This window comes from Aulonocara sp. 'chitande type north' Nkhata Bay, linkage group LG15, assembly GCF_057382095.1.
Source record: "Aulonocara sp. 'chitande type north' Nkhata Bay isolate Kocher_YH1m ecotype deep benthic linkage group LG15, A_spYH_male_GT1.1, whole genome shotgun sequence".
Taxonomy (NCBI): domain Eukaryota; kingdom Metazoa; phylum Chordata; class Actinopteri; order Cichliformes; family Cichlidae; genus Aulonocara; species Aulonocara sp. 'chitande type north' Nkhata Bay.
Window position 1 is genome coordinate 36,219,650 of NC_141358.1, and position 16,837 is coordinate 36,236,486.

Genomic DNA, 16,837 nt, shown 5'->3' on the forward strand with positions numbered 1-16,837 from the left:
CTTTAAAATAAAACTAAATTAGCTGTAGATGAAACAACTAGTACTTGAAAAGTGATTTCTGTGTTCCCCGTCTAAGTCTGTACCGGTCTGTTCTCAGGCGTTACCTGGAACACAGGAAGAGGTTCCCTCAGTGGACGAAGCCCGAGCAGCCAAACGGCGCCGCCTGACCGCGACTTTGCCCCCTCCAGGCCCCGCCCCTGCCAATATCCCCATGGAAACAACCAACGCAACCCTTTGCCCTCAAACTAAAGCTCCAGTAACAAAGCCAGCACCAGAAAATCACAGTATTGGTACACAGCTAACCTCACAACCTCTGTCCCAGCCCCCAATGATCCAGCAGGATGCTCCTGCCCCAGCTAGCGGTATTCAAATGGACGCTGAGACCCCAATGGACATCGGCGTTGCCCTCACCGATCCTTTAACAGGGTCACCTCTCATATCGGATCCCCTCTTGAGTTCAGAGTCTGTCCCTTTTCAGTCCACCTTAAACTCTAATCCCCTGCTGTCTGCCCCGTCCCTGCCTTCCCTTCCGGCTCAGCACATGTCCGACAGCTACACGCCCAGCAGCGGCTACGTCTCCTATATGAAGACACTCCTCCATTCTCATTTTCCTCAGGAAGATGGCCCCGAACCCTTGTATTAAAACTCCACTATATTATTACTCAGCCGGTGGAGGCTGAGCCAATAGGAAGTAAGCTAATGGTGTTGGATTTTACTGAGTGCTGTAATAATGGACAACTTATATCCTCCACTGGCTCTGAGAGCTCAGAGTAGGAGCAGGAAAAGACACGGACATACGAGCACTCTTTTAATGCATGTTACTTTTCTATTTTTGAGTTAATGTGTCTGCAGTGGTGCTTTAGCCTGCTCTGAAGCAGCAGCTAAAGAGGACAAGGCTTTTTTTAACATTAATATGTTGTCTTTTCTTTTTTTGTTTTCTTATTAAATACAGATTTCCTTTTTGTTCTCAGTCAGCTGCTGTGCTTTATTTTCCTCCATAATGGGATAAGTCTCTGGGTGGCATCAACCTCCATACCTCGTTGCATTAAATCAATAACAGCACACTCCCATTTTCTTTCTACGGGAAGCTAATTATTACGAGGGCCTCTCAGCTTTGGGGCCCCCGATGGACTTTAAACTCTCACTTCTTTTTAAAAAAAAAATAATGAAAAAAAAATCAAATAACCAGCAACAAGATATCTATTTTTCAATCCAGCCACTCATGGCTTTGAAACTGTGTGGCGGAACAAAAGTATCACACTATCCATCTGCAGGATCTTTTCACGAGGGTGTTTTCTTGTTGGATCACAAGAGGTAAATGGAGAAATGGGGTTTAAAACACAAAACACACAAAAAAAGAAGTGTATTGTAGCGGGAACTCAGTATTTAAATGTCTTAGTCAAATATTGAAAGAATTATTTGTAATAGAACAAACATGTTGAATGCAAACACTAGTAGACTTGTCTGCAGGATGCATTAAAATTTTGTGAAGATGTGTCACAGTAGTTAACAGATGTGAACTTTATGTATTGACGTCATTTGGCGGCTCCTCTTTTTACACCAAAACGTTCTCAGGGTTCCTACATGTGGGAAATAAATGATGTTTCAACATCCAAGTCTTCACGTTAAGAGCATACCCGATACACCTGCTTATTGTTATCTTTGCATTTGCTCCCGTTAAAGGTTCGTCTACTATACAGAGTGAGATCTGTTTACTGTCACACTATCGCCTTTCGGCACACCAACTAGGCAGAAGAGTTCAGTCAGTTTTAAAGAAGGAAGGTTTGAAAAATAAGCACGTTATGTAGGAACCCTAAAATCAGGAAATATTCTACCCTTCTTGGTTTAAACTGTGTATGTATATATACAAATTAATATGGTAAAATGTTATCTGTTTTTCTATTACTGTACTGTATCTTTTCTGTGTTCATTTGCCGAACTGCATTCACGAACTTGGCCGATCTCAAATATTAATACTTTTAATTTTGGCAGGTTTATGCCAGCATATTACATGCGTTTCTACTGATAACTACGTGTTTTCTTTTGTTTGTTTTTGTTACTGTTTGTGCAACAGAGGTGCTACATATATAAAACTACTGATGAACTGACCCCCCTCCCTCCCCACTGTCACCTTGTATATATCACAGGCCTTGTATTGTGAATCATATTTGTAAATGGCACGCTTTCCTTTTTCCTGTCACACGAAACAGATGTTTCTGTATCCAAATTAACTCCATGAAGAAAATTTGAATTCCTTGGGATTAAAGTTGGTTGTGAGTCACCAGCTCTTCGTGATTTGTGCATTTGTAGAGAATTTAAAAAGTATATTGTGGGTTAGACCAACTATTAAGATTAAACTGACGAGCTGCTAACACCTTCCAGTTATCAATTGTACTGTTTAAATACTGGGGGGTCAATGTATATGCAAATATATTCACTGGTCACTTTATTAGTTACACTTGTAAATGCAAATATATAATGAGCCAGTAAGTTCAAACTGAGCATCAGAATGTGGCAGAAATGTGATTTAAGTGATTTTGAACATGGCATCTTTGGAGTATTTCAGAAACTGCTGGGCTTTTACAGATGAGGGTCAGAAAAAGAGAAAATGTCCAGTGAACGGCTGATGTCTGGGTGAAAATGACTCGGACGACAGACTATTGGAAAAAACAGTTTGATGTAAACAACATGAAAGCATGGATCCATTCTATATGAGTATTGTTGCTGACCATGTCCGTCCCTTTATGACCACACTATACCCATCTTCTGATTTTGGCTTCTAGCAGGATAACAAAGCTCACAAAGTCATCTCAGGTTTCTTGACATGACAATGAGTTCAGTGTACTCAAATGGCCTCCACAGTCACCGGGACATTCGGGACGTGGTGAAACGGGAAGATTGACATCATAGATGTGCAGCTGGCAAGGAGCAACTGTATGATGCTGTCATGTATTTAAGTGCTAAATCTCTGAGGAATGTCTGCCTGTTAAGTCTGGCACAAAGAATGAAAGCGTTCTGAAGATGAGTCCAACCCAGGACTAGGAGGGTGTACCTAATAAAACGTCCAGTGAGTGCAGTTATTAGTCGTTTTATATAATATTGGCCCTCCATATACATGCAAATATATATTTCATTGAGTATATTTATATTAGGGCAAAGTCCAAATTGACAGTAGTGCAGAGTAATAAGAATACCTCTATTATAACTCTTGTATGAGAAACGAAAAGCCTGATGGCTGTGGGTGAGAATGATTTTTGGTATCTCTGTTTTACAAGTTTAACGTACAACAAAATGGCACTGAGATAGGGAACCAAGCATAACAAGCAAATACAATTAATTAAACATACAAGATCCAGAGACTTGAAGTAAACCAATAAAGACAAAAACAAGCGAGCTCAGTGCTTGGTAATGTCGTGTATTGTGAGAGATATATTTAATTTTCTGGAAACTCAAGTCTTGGACAGATTAGGATGTGAGCAATTTAAATAATTTATGTTGCTTCACTTCACTTTCACCCCCAGTTATACAACAAGCTCCAATATTTGCAATGCTGACTACAATGGCCTAATACAAGCTAAGATATGAAGGTACTGGCTTCTTCGGATTAATCTGCATCACTGTACAGGTCCAGTAATATTTTTTTGCCATATTACACCAACTGTCAGCGTCTCCAACGTTTACCAATTCACTAGCTGGGACCACATCCTCATTTTAGGTTTGACAGCATTTCTAGTAGGTAGTGGCATATGGCTTGAACATGAATTGAGGCTCCGGTTTGAGGAAGGCCTCAGAGATGACTGACGGCGGCACCCGGGCCGTGAAGATCCCCAAAGGCTTCCCCTCCAGTAATAAGTGTACGTGTTGCAAAAATATAACTTGTTTGCTTGCAATGATAAGTGACCTGTGACCTCGATTGAGTATTCAGGGATTTCACTGAGTGGAGTGGATGCGTTGGCAAGGAATGGCTGAAGAGGAGATCAGAAGAAATTCCAGATGGCAAAAGACCTTGATAGAGGAATGAGGGGAACCTCAGTCAGGTAGTGACGTAGCTTGACTGTGAACAAAAGCTCTGGTGGTGAAGCATGCTGGGATTTTTGAGGCTCTAGACAATGGCACGATGGCTCAGAAAGGCTTAAGTGTGAGTTTGTCTCAAAGTAGAAGATGGAGAGGCGGCTGCCTGGCTCGGTAAGGTAACGATAACTACTGTGTAGATTTCAGAAACAAACAAAGGTTTCTTTGGAAGCAAACATGGCTGAACCTCATAGAAGATGATGCCATTTGGGATGGCGAGGAGATGTTGCCAGAACCTCATTTCAGCTTGGAAGAGCTGTACTGAAGGAGAGAGTTTAGTTGATGGTAGCGAGAGCATGTGAGAAGTGAAGGTATGCCTTGGGGAATTATGCACACGGCGGAGTTCAGATGTCCTAAAAGGAGGCACAGCTGTTATTTGTGTGAGAGAGCAAAAAACAGAGAAACCTGTAACTGGAAAATGTTGATGGTTTGTGGAGGCATGCTGGACATATTCCTAAAGAAAGAATATTTTCGGAGACTCTGCTTGAGCAGTTTGATTTGCTTCTGGTCCAGTTGTTGCTGGCACCGATGGTCTTGTTGCTCCCAGTGACAAAGATATGTGTGAATATCCTGGTTGGACATTGCTAAGTGCATTTGTTCTGGGTGAGCTGGGTCATATGTGTTCTGAACCAGCTGATTGTGTTAAACTGGCCGCATTAATGATTGACTCTGTTCCTGAACCAGTCCCTCCAAAGACTCTGTTTAGCTGCCCAGAGCCTGCTTTGTCTTAAATTAAGTCTTGTACCAATGTGCGGGCAACTTTGAGGGACTGTTACTCTGTCTTGGACTGCTAAAGACTATTGTGCCCCCATGCCTGCACCTGTAAAGACTGTTTCTTCTCCTGTAATAATCCCTGGCCTACTCCGTCTGTTCCAGCTCTCAGGATGACGTGGACCCACGTGGTCTTTCCCTGCACCTGTTCCAGTTAAGCAGGTGAGGGTGGCTAGGGTCCAGCTGCTCCCTGCCTCTGACCTAGCAATCTCTTTCTGTGTGGTTTAACATAGCATGTCAGACTATTTCTTGGCTAGGAAACCAGTTCAGAGATCTCGTCTTCACTAGTTCTGCTAAGAGCTGCAGTGTCATATTTGTTGGAGACATCTGGTGCAGTGGTATAATTTGTCCTATACAGCTTTCAGCAAAAAGTGAGTTTTGCAAAACTGTAAGAGCGTTGAGATCAAGGCGTATTTGTAAGCTCAACACTGTCCCCTCTTATGAGTTCGCTCTGGTGTTTCAGCAGTGGATTACTTTGTGCAAACTTTGACTGTAAAGAGAAGAAAAGCTGATGCAAGATGTGACAGAGCATCAGTAAATGTAAGAAACAGGATGAGAGGGAGAAATAAAAACAGTCTGGTAAAGAGTTCATTAATTGAAAAGGGTAATTTCTCAACGTCCAGTATCTCATGTAAGTAGAGAAATGAAACCCTTAAATGAACAAAGCTTTTTGCACAGATTTGCACAAATGTTATCTCGGAAGTTTGTAATTATTTAATGTAAATTAGAATTTTACAATTATTTATTCCAGCCTTCAGAGAGTCCTCATTTAACATGACTGGAAGCCAACTAAAGAAATACACAGTGTAGACTGTAAGACTACAGGCTGAGATAGTGCCAGATTTGGCATGGCATTGGCCTTACAGCTGTGATGCGTTCCCCCCTTACAACCTCAAGAAACCCGTTTTTCCTGTTGATTCAATCAGTAATGGTGAAAATGTATTAAAGCCATTGGGGTTGCCCCGGCTCTGTGGTCTGTGGTCTCCTTAATCCACGACCTTCTGCCACCTCCTCAGATGAGGAGATTTTAAAAGATCCAATAATTGGCAGTGCAAACACCAGCGCTGTTTATTCCTCACTGCAGCGGCTTGCTGGCAGGAATCCTAGCTCCTCACATTAAGCACACAGCAGGGAAACATGTTTTTGCCGCTTCCTCGCTGGGTTATTTTTAGATGATATTTGTAATTAGCAGGAATAACCATCCAGACCAGCTGAATCTACCTCTGAATAAGAATTTTGCTATTTCCCCTTCCTTTCCTTTCTTTTCTTTTTTATAAAGAAGAATATATTACTCTGTCAGGGAGCCTGAGTCATGGATAAGGCGCACTAGCTTTGTGCTTTCTTGTATTTTGGTGTGGCTGTTCATGTCTCCTTGCAGGCAGTTTTCCACCAGAAGGATGCATGCGATGGTTTGCATGTAGCAGTGTTCAATATTGAGACTTTTTTCTGCTTTTTTGCAACATCAACACGTGAAGGTCAAAAGGTAAATCAGGTAATCCTGTTTAACACGACAAAAAATGGTGAGCAAGATGGAAAAAACAAAAACAAGCTAAGACTCGGAGTAGAGAGGCCTCTGCACAAAGTGTCCTTTAATGTCATGAGCACAAGCAGCCACTTATCAGGGAGGCTGAATGAGGCGTACACATGCTCTCAAATCCACCTTGAGGTATTCAAAATTTGTGCTTTCTTTGTGAACAGACTAGCCTTAGAAGCACACTCAGCTTGTTATGGGTTAGGTGCTAAATCTTTCCATTCCTTTTACCTGCAGATCTTTAAATCTGTTTCCAAGAGACAGAACATTTTTTTTTCAATCGATTAATGAATGAGCAAAACGAAGTGGCAGGTGGTATCCTGAAAATTTAGTAAACTGCTTCTTGTCAGTGTGTAATTTCCAAATCCATCACAGCAGAAGTGAAGAGCGGGGCTCTTACTTGTTGATTGTGCAGACCTGAAAGTTTTTTTCTTCTCACATTGACGTCAGCATAGCTTTTGTTAAAGAAAATGACATCACGCCACAAGGATAAAAATACCCCTATGACACAACGGGATCAGCACAACCTGTTTTTAAAACACTGTTGGTGCACTAACAAGATTCCCTTTGACTCTTCAGTGTTAAAAGCTTCTGAATTTCAAAGAAGCCCAAATGGTGAGAGGATAGAAGTGGGGAGAGGGAGAAGGTCACCGAAAAACAAGAAATCTGTGTCTCATGGACAAATCGTTAATGTGGGCACAAGCTCTCTCCCTTTCTTGCACACACACACAGACAGACATGCAAACTTGCTTTACCCCTGCTCGCTGTGCGAATGCCAAGTCTGCATTGCCCTCGCTGGATCAGGGTGGCCATTAACATTCTGAAGTGCCTGCCGTGTCTTTGCAGAGGAACTGGGGATGTGCCAGCTTGGCAATTACTTTAACAACTCTAGAGTTTGATTTCTTTATTCAGTTGAACCCAGCCAGGGGTAAAACTGAGGAGAACAAAAAAAAGAGGAAGAGGACTCTAAAGGACAAAAGTTTATGCTGACCCATCTGTAGTTTAGCACAAAACTTTTGGTCTTTTAACGTCGTCTAATGCTGTAACTACAAGGGTCTCGGGGACAATATGTATTGTTGAGGTGGAAAAGCCACACGTCCCTGAAAAGCTGTTTTAGTGTCCTTGAGGATGACATCGAAACCTCTAACCTGCTCAGTGACTATCAGACAGCTGAATGGCTTACATGGAAATTAAAATCCGTGAATGCACTGGGATCTAATTGCAGGTGGAAGAGGAAATTATGTTGACAAGCTGTTGATATGACAGGCTCCATTATAGCCTTAAGCTTTTATTACATCTCTGCCTAGTAAATCACATCACTGAAGCAGTATTACCATAATGACTTAGTGGAGCTCAATCTGTCAGCTCTGCCCCTTGTTTAAGGGGATATGACTGAATTATTGCAGGTGAGGTATATTTATGCACTCCTCCAGTCGCCAGAGACTTTACAGTAACATAACTGTTACTAACCCTAACCCTGTCTTGTAAACATCAAAAACTACACATCCTTCCAAATAATCTGCCTGGCAAGAAAGCGCTGTTTTAAAACAATCGGCTGAATTTAAAGGGTTAATTTGCCTGCTGTTCATGTTTAAGCATCTCTAATGCTCCACTGTTATTGACACAGTAGGTTTGCCTGCTGTGCTTCATTTATCAACAAGGAATAGCAGAAAAGCATTAACGTGTTTCAGCCTTGTAGAGAGTGATCATCAAGGCGGCTGTGCTCATGAAAGGATGGAGCAAGATTTACTATTGCTTCAGATTACAGCTCACAACTTACAGCGTAATTACTCCAGAGATATGGTGTAATATTTTGCGCTAATGGCTTAGAAGTACAACACATACTGTTAGATATAGAGATGGGCCAGTGGCTATTTAGCAGAGAGCCCAACTGGTGAAACTGCATCCCCCGTGCTCCTCCCCATCCCACTGAAACCAGTGGAAAAGACCTCATAATGGTTTGTGAACACAGTGACAAGTAAAATAGGTCTTTGGTAGGGAGTTGGGGTGTTTAAAAGAGACAAAACCCAGCCAGATATTGAATCAGTGTTGTTACACCATGCTATCTTTCACACATTGTGCTGTAACTTTTTATGGTGACATTTAACAGGACTGAATGAGTTGGTGCAGGAATCTCTGATCACAGTGACATGCTTTTGTTCGGTTATTGTGCAAGGTATAACAGCTGCAGTTGTGTTTGAATAAAAAGGGTTTTTGTTGTTGTTGTTTTTTTTTTTAATAGTTGAAGCCGATTCTCTAATTGTGACCACAGGAGTTAAAAAGTGATCATTTTTGGAGGGTGCACGCCTTTGACTCTGGGATTGGAAACTACACTTAGGAGTTCACCAGAAGTCTGAGCTTCTAAGTGTAGTTCTTCAGGTCAAGTATGATTGGCCAAAGTTGAGGGGACTGTCTCCATATTTGGGTCAATTACTTAACCTGAAGCAAATTAACAATGACAGAGAGATGATTGCCTCCTTTTAATTTAACATGGCATGCACTAGGGCTGGGCGATATGGCCTAAAATTCATATCGCGATATAATTTGAAGCATGTGCGGTAACGATATATATCGCGATATATTCTTTTCTTCTGTATAACGTATTTTCCACACTATAAGGCACACTTAAAATCCTTTCATTTTCTCAAAAATCGAGAGTGTGCCTTATGTACGAATTCTGGTTGTGCTTACTGACCTCAAATCGATTTGGGCGTGCAGAAATCTGTTTAAAAAATGTTTTAGTACAACTTTGGTAAGCCGCACTGCTTGATGGATTGTCAGAGCATTGCGGCTGCTGTAGTGAGGAGCTTCGCGGAGTACTCTGGGTCCAAAACTGAATCCACTTCAGGTCCCAAAGTCAAACGAACACTAAGAGTTACAAACAGTCTAAATTTTTTCATCTTTAATTAAATCATCAGCATCTCTGCTAGATCTGTCAAACAGATGTATTGTTTTATAAAGATTTAACAGTATGAAAGATTACCAGTGTGTTAGAGCAGGTCCTCTGGTGTTCGTCCTGTAAGTGGTGCACAGGGTAGTCAGGATTATCCATGATGGATAACAGTGTGTTCAGTGACCTCTCCATTACAGCTTCAAGTTTGCAGGTGTTTACAGAGCCAGCCTTCCTTTATTCAGTCTGTCAGAGCATCACCAGCTCTGATGCTGCTTCCTCCAGCAGACCAGCAATGCAAACTAGACTCGCCGTAGCTGAGCAAGAGAAAATTTTTGTGCACATGTTAAAAGATCTTAGCTTTCTTCACTTTGTGCATACATGCCCTTGTTCTTCTGAAGTCAATCACCACGTCACTGGTCTTATTCACATACAAACCTTTTCACAAAAACATCCACTACATTCATTGCACTTCTCCTCCTGAACATCACCCACACTTTCAGCTACTGTACAAGTACTGTACAGAGTATTTCTGTTACTTTCTATTATTTATATTATCATATTTCTGTTAAATCAGCACCTAAGGAAAAAAACACTCTTTACCACCTTTTTTTTTTTTTTTTTTTTTTTCTAGGGGAACTAGGGATCCATCACTTCACATTAAAATCATTGCCACTGCTCAGTGAAACTTTTCAGGCACCATGTAAATGACTCAACACCTAAAGTGCTTTACTTTGGTTTTTCCGTTAATTTATTTCTCATCTGTGCATATCTGTGTAGGTGCCATAATGTATAAAGTATACATTTCATTAAAATCCAAAGTGCCACAAATTTTTTTTTATTTGATAAATGATCGTGGGGGTCTCGTTTGTCTCTGCCCTCTACAACATAAACCAATATCAGTTTACTGTATAATGGCACTTCAAACGCACTTTCAAAAGTGTTGAAGATTTATGTATCACAGTGCAGGACTCAGGGTTTAATAGGTTTGACTTGAGAGTAAGAGAAATGGAGACCACCAATAGAAACATGCCAGGGTTCAAATAGTGTTCACACAGGAAAGGGTTGCCCAACAATATCACTACTTCACTGCCTTTAACGGGTACATTAAAGTCAATGTTTTTAAAGTTGTGTAGTTTACTAAAATAAACAAAAAAAGAAGTGATGTCTGCAAAATATTTGTCTTTTTGTAACTGGTACACAGAGAAGGGACCATTGTCACGTTCTGGTGTGTGGTGAATGGAAAGAGAGGACTCAAATGCCAGACTGCTGAGAAAGTGCATGGGGTTTATTGACTGAACTGATCATAAATGACTGAATGACGGGAAAAACACACAAGAAGTTGTCGACGACTGACAGAAACTGACGGCTTAAGTAGACTAGATAATAAGGATTGGAAACAGGTGAGAACACAGCTGGAATGAATCCAACTAGTGGAACAGTGGAAGTAAAACTATACATAATGCATACGGACTAAAGGTTCAAAATAAAACAGGAACCATACAAGGGAAAATAAACAGTGACTGTATCTACTCTGGTCAAAAAAATCCACGCTTCGTACTGATGCCCACAATTCCCTTTTATTCCTCGCACAAACATGGAGGTCTAGAAGAAAGTAAAATAATATCAATAGTAGATATGACATCCTTCTCAGACACTTATTTCTTTTAACAAAGTGCACAAATATCTAGTGATGTGTTGGTCGTGAACGAAACGGCTCTTAGAGCCGACTCATTGAAGTGAACGACGCCAGCCGGCTCCTCATTGGGAGCCCGCACTTTTTTTTTCGCTTCACTCCGCACGTGAGCCTTGTACTTGCGCTGAGCAGAGGGGGGAGGGGCGGTAGTTACACTCGCAGTAGCACAGGAACAGAGCGGGAGTAAAAGAGAGAGAAAAGCGAGCCAGGGACAACAACAAGAAACAACATCACATTAGAAAGGTATAGTAATCATCCACAACTATTTTCAGTTGCAGACGATAAAGGATTCAGAAAGTTTATTCATGTAGAGAATCCTATTTATGCAATTCCAAGCAGGAAAACACTCTCTCAAAAAAACATCCCAGGCGTATATGACAGAGATTGTGCATCTTCTTTTTGTTTTGCATATTTTAATTTATATTTTATTGTGTTGTGGTTTGCAGTGTTTTGTGTTGTTTCACTTTAAATTGGTTTAAAAGGAGAAAGCTGAAAATTGAAATAATTTTTGTATTTTAAAATTTATTTATTACATTTTATGTGGAGTGAATAAACAAAAGTATATTTATGGTGGCCCCTAGAGACAAAGCATGTACAAACTCCAAAACACATTCTTTGTGTTTATTCTGCATTTACTTCATTATAATGCATAAATTTCAGTTACAAGCATAAATATAAGGTGGAAAAAAAAGTAAGTGCAACCAGGCTATTGATCAAGTAATTGCGATTAATTACCAAAGAATTGTGAGATTAATTCGTTAATTTTTTAATTTATTGACAGCACTAATATATATATTAGGGGTGCAACGATACACAAAATTCACGGTTCGATTTGATACTTTGGTGTCACGGTTCGATATTTTTTCGATACAAAAAAATGTTCATGCCTTTTTAATTTGTCATTTATTAAAATTATAAATACATATTTTAACTCAAAAGTACAGTTTTTAAATGTAATGTTGCTGAAACAACAAAATTAAAAAAAAAAAACTGTTTTACTTTTGTCCATGACGTGCTTACCATCAGGGTCATACTTCACATGAAAACCAAGATAGTTCCAAACGCCAGATCTGAATGAGGGTGGGGGAGATTCAATTTCGGCTATCGTTGAGGCAGTTGCCATGTTGCAACAAGCTTAATTTCTTCTTGCGCTGCGCTCAGTGGATCTGCGCTCGACAGTGCAGCCTAGGCAGAATAGTCGAACGCAGATCCACTGAGCTCTCAACACAGACATCGTCAGAAGAAAAGTTGATAAAATAAATTACAAATTTTGTATTGTTCGATACATATGCGTACCGAACAGAAAGCACTGTATCGAAGTGTATCGGAGTATTGTTGCACCCCTAATATATATATATATACATTCATATATATATATATATTAGAGATGTGCAAAGCAGCTGGTATTTGTATCTGTATTTGTATTTGTTGAGGGGGGAAAGTATTTGTATTTGTATTAAAGTAAAATTCAAAATAGGCATAAAAATCAATTTTTTTGCATTACACTTCTAATTAACATTATAGTGTAAGTATTATTTAGTTATATCCATTATAATAATTATGGATATGCAATATTAGTTGTTTTCGCATAAATCCAGCAATGAACATGTAACAAGGAACATCACTGAACAGAAAATAACAACAGCCATTGCCTCAAAGCACGCACAAACTCCAAAACTCGTAAAAACTCCAAAACACGTAAAAACTCAGAAGCACGTACAAGCCCCAAAGCACATACAAACTTCAAAACACGTAAAAACTACAAAACACATAAAAACTACAAAACACGTACAAAACACAACAGAAGTGCTCCAGAATGCTAGGCGCAGTGTTGAGCTTTTGTTAACTAGTGGCTACACAAGCAAGGAAGTACCAACGATTGGATTTGGTGTGTGGTAGTAACAGGTAAATTTTTTTAAAATTATTTGAATATATATGAGTGCTTGTGTATAAATACACAAACAATACACATATGCTTTCAATTGTGTAATTTAAGTGATCTAGGTAGCACTGTTTTGGAAGTTCAGTTAACGCTAGAAATGTGTTTTGGAATTTGTACGTGTCATGGTCCTGGGTCGGTGACCCAGTGTTTTTGGTTGTGTACTTTTATTTTTGATAGTTTTTGTATTATGACTATTGTTTTGGGTTTCCTAGGGTTTAGTTGTGTTCCCTCTGTTTGGTGTCTTCCCTGCTTGTGTATCCCCTTAGTGTAGTAGGTCTCTATGTTTAGTCCGGGTCTCTGAGTCTGTGTCATTACGTGTATGTGTTTCCTGTTTTACTTTGAAGGTCTCTGTCTTATGTCAGTCTGTTCTAGTTACGTTTCCCCTGCCTCGTCAGCTGTGATGTTTTCCAGGTGTGTTCCCCTCCTGTTTCCCATCCCTTGATTCCTGGTGTGTGTATTTATAGTGTGTGTTACCTCGTCCTCGTTGCTGGTTCGTCTGCGTTTCTCCCCCCCGTCATCCTTTGTGGTTTTTCCCTATGTTCTCTTCGTCTCCCTGCATCTCGGTATCTTATCTCAGATTTCAGGTTTGTTTTCCTTAGTTGTTTAAGTTTTCTTAGTTTTAAGCTCACCCTCGCCATCTCTGTTTGTATTTACTTTGTTAAATAAACTCACTTGCACCAGAGCTGCCGCATTTTGGGTCCTAATATATTCTCACACGGCTTGCCCCGGCAACCCGTGACAGTATGTGCTTTGGAATTTGTACGCGCTTTTTGGAGTATATACGTGCTTTGTCTCTATGGGCCACTGCATGTACTTATATATAAACATATATAAATAAAACCACGTTTTTTTACATTAGTAATTCCTTTTGTGCATAGTTTTATATTATTGTTAATAATAAATTAAGTAAAGCAACAAAACAACCTGAAGAGCCGGTTGGGAGCCGAAAGAGCCGGCTCTTTTTAGTGAGCCGAGCCGAAAGAGCCGGTTCACTAAAAAGAGCCGGAATTCCCATCACTACAAGTGTCAACTACAGAGCCCCGCAAAGGACAGTGGAGAAAAAAAATAAAATAAGGATGAACTTTGGCAAGATGTCGGGAGATCTCGCCAAAGTTCATCTTCATTTTTTTTCCAGTGTGCCTTGCGGGGCTCCTTAGTTAACAAATTAACCAGCATCATTTATTTTTATTTAATGTACTTTATATTATCATTAATCTTTTTTTTTTATTTTTTTTTTATGCGTCCGCCTTGTAAACCAGCAGTAGAAAAGTTGAAGAACCCTAAAACTTCTGGTTCCCGCAACTCACAGAAGAGGTGACTGCTCCACAGTCACTTTAACAGAAACATTCTTTGTAAGAAAAATGTATCAAGGGACTCATAGATTATCGTTTACACTGTACACAAACATGAATAGTAAATAAAGGAAAACAATTAGAAAACAATATAACGATCTCAGACGCTGGGTTCTGGTGTGGTCATGGCAACCCACGCAAACATTTCAGCATCAGCTACAGTGACAAAAGTCCAAACTGAGAGCACTGAGTCAACGACCCAGGTACTCTGAGAAGTATATTATTCCCGTTTTATCCTCGCTATACTGGCTGCCTGTTAACTTTAGAGTTAATTTAAAAATTCTTTTATTTGTTTTTAAAACATTAAATGGTCTCGCCCCACACTTTCTCTCTGAGATTCTAAATTATTTTATGCACTTCCATTACAAATTAGAAAGGCCTCCTGAGTCGGCTTGGCTAGAGCTGGTCTATGATGTGACATCATAGAGGTGTATATCAGATATCTGTCGCCCAGAAAACAGAAGAACCACAAATAGAAATGACAGAGAATTAGCAGTGAAAGCAAGAACATCAAGAGGTGCCTCTTCCACTGTCATGTTAAGACCTCAAGATCGTGGGAGAACATTCAAAACCACACAGAGACGAAACCAGAGGAAGACACAGCAGAGGGGTACCCAAGAAAGTACCTCAGATATGGATCATTGGATCAAGTTACATAAAGCGAGGAGAATGGGTAGCATGCCAGATGTTTGGAGAAAAGTTTGGACTTGATGCAAATGTTCACTGGTATGGAAAAGGAGGGATGCGCTGGAATGACGTCCTTCCTTGTTTTTATTCAGAGATTTCCACACAGAGTCCACCTGATATTTTGGTGATTCATGCCGGCAACGACTTGGGACTTGTATACCCCCTGGAACTTTCCTCTGCAATGAAAAAAGAACTGATTGAACTGCATGCAAAGTTCCCCTCCATGACTATCATATATTCCTGCATCAATGAACGCCAAGTGTGGAGGTACGGAAATCCAAAATACACCAATATGGACAGGAAAACTTTAAACTCAGGTATGAGAAAGGCAGTTCATTCCTTTGGAGGCTTCATCGTTGAACATCCCTCCCTGAGATATTATGATGACACCATATTTGTACCGGATGGAATTCACTTCAGCAAGAAGGGAAATGAAGTGTTTCTGACCAACATCCACTATGCCATCAAGAAGATCCTTCAGAATCCGTCTCACAGAAAAAACTTGAGAAAACACAAATTTCAAATAAATGAAAGCAAAAAAACAAAAAAAGTGCCTAGAGTCAACCTTTGCTTACAGATTATGCACAAAGATTAGACACTTCCTGTCATTGTCACGTTCCCTCCATATAAAGCTTACATGATTTACTCATGAAAGTGGCCACTTTCTCATTACTTTCATACATTGTTTTAGTAAGTATCCAAAACATACAAGTTTCATTATATAATTTTTCAAGGGATCTTATATCCGTTTTCTTTTTTCTTTTTTTTTTTTTGTGTCCCGTTTGGATCTTTAGCCATCAGAATTGTTGTCTTAAGGCCAAGAAAGATGCCAAGCGGATTTATTTTACCAAGTGGATCATCATGGCCTTGCCATATTGGTCCATTTGATTGACCTTTATTATAATTATGAATTTATTTTATTTTCAGTTGCTACAAACGGGACAGACATGACTGGGGGATAGGACAGGGAGAAAGAATGAAAGAAAGAGAGGGAGAGAAAGAAAACCAAAGGGGAGAAGAGACGGTGAGAAGGGGGGGAAGAAAGAAAAAACAAACAAACAAAAAAACAAAACACCTGGGTCACCTGTATGGAGAAAAAAAAACAGAAGAGAAAGCAAACAACAAAGAGCAACATAATAAAAAAAACAGCACCATCACAATAAACTAGCTAGCAGTATATATCAGTAGATACTAAATAATAAACGATATTGTGCAGCACACAAGATAGACAGCGCACAATGTGCTTTGAGGCAGCAGCCAAGAAAACTGTAGTCCGCGTCTGTGAATACCCGTGTGTACACCTGTGTGCATACCTGTGTGGATCAGCATGCTTGCATTCCAAAGGTTTCTTCATGTAACGATCTGCTAGGGAGTGTGGGGAGCCACAGCCCCGTCCTCCAGGGTATGAAGCAGGTATGGAGGAGATCAAAACTCCAGACATCCAGAGGCCCCCAGAACACAAGAGACCAAGGAAGACCAACAGAGGGGCAGCCGCGCCACTGTCCCAGTAAGAGCTGAGGAGAGTCCCAGATGAGGGCTCACTCAGCAGCCGCGGAGCAGAAGCCAGGGGGAGTTGCAGTGACGCGCCCGTGAGCTCCGCCGGCAGCCAGCTGTGCCTGAGTGACCGAGCCCCAGGCCGAGAGGCCGGGGGCACCCCACCTCCGAAGTGGCCCGAGCGAGCCCCAGGCTCCAGGCCCCGATAAGCGGCCGCCAAGGAGTGAGCTGGTGTGTACCCGGACGCCCACCCTCAGACACAAAGAACCACCAACGCACCGACACCTGAGGGAGTCCGCCACTGGCAGGGGAAGTGGTGGTGGGTGGAGATAGGCCTCCAAACCTTGGAGGGCCTGAGATGTCCCCAGAGAGGTGGCGTCTGATACCCAACCTGACATATAGA

General features: G+C 40.8%; 2 protein-coding genes across 3 annotated transcripts in view; both read left to right on the plus strand.

Moving 5' to 3' along the window:
* The window catches only part of kdm4b (lysine (K)-specific demethylase 4B), a 53,659-nt gene extending 51,361 nt beyond the window's left edge, over positions 1 to 2,298 (plus strand). The window contains exon 22 of one of the 2 annotated variants that reach the window (XM_086263219.1): positions 98 to 2,298. In XM_086263219.1, the coding sequence (XP_086119345.1) occupies positions 98 to 643 (546 nt within the window). In that variant the 3' untranslated portion in view covers positions 644 to 2,298. The remainder of the gene's footprint in view (positions 1 to 97) is intronic. The other variant, XM_086263218.1, reaches the window with a different exon arrangement.
* A 1,495-nt stretch (positions 2,299 to 3,793) lies between these two features.
* LOC147313568 (uncharacterized) lies at positions 3,794 to 15,544 on the plus strand. Its single transcript, XM_086262950.1, has 2 exons — positions 3,794 to 3,854; positions 14,796 to 15,544. Exons 1-2 carry the CDS (start codon positions 3,794 to 3,796, stop codon positions 15,533 to 15,535), a joined length of 801 nt encoding a protein of 266 aa, XP_086119076.1. The 3' UTR covers positions 15,536 to 15,544.
* Positions 15,545 to 16,837: the final 1,293 nt, after the last annotated feature.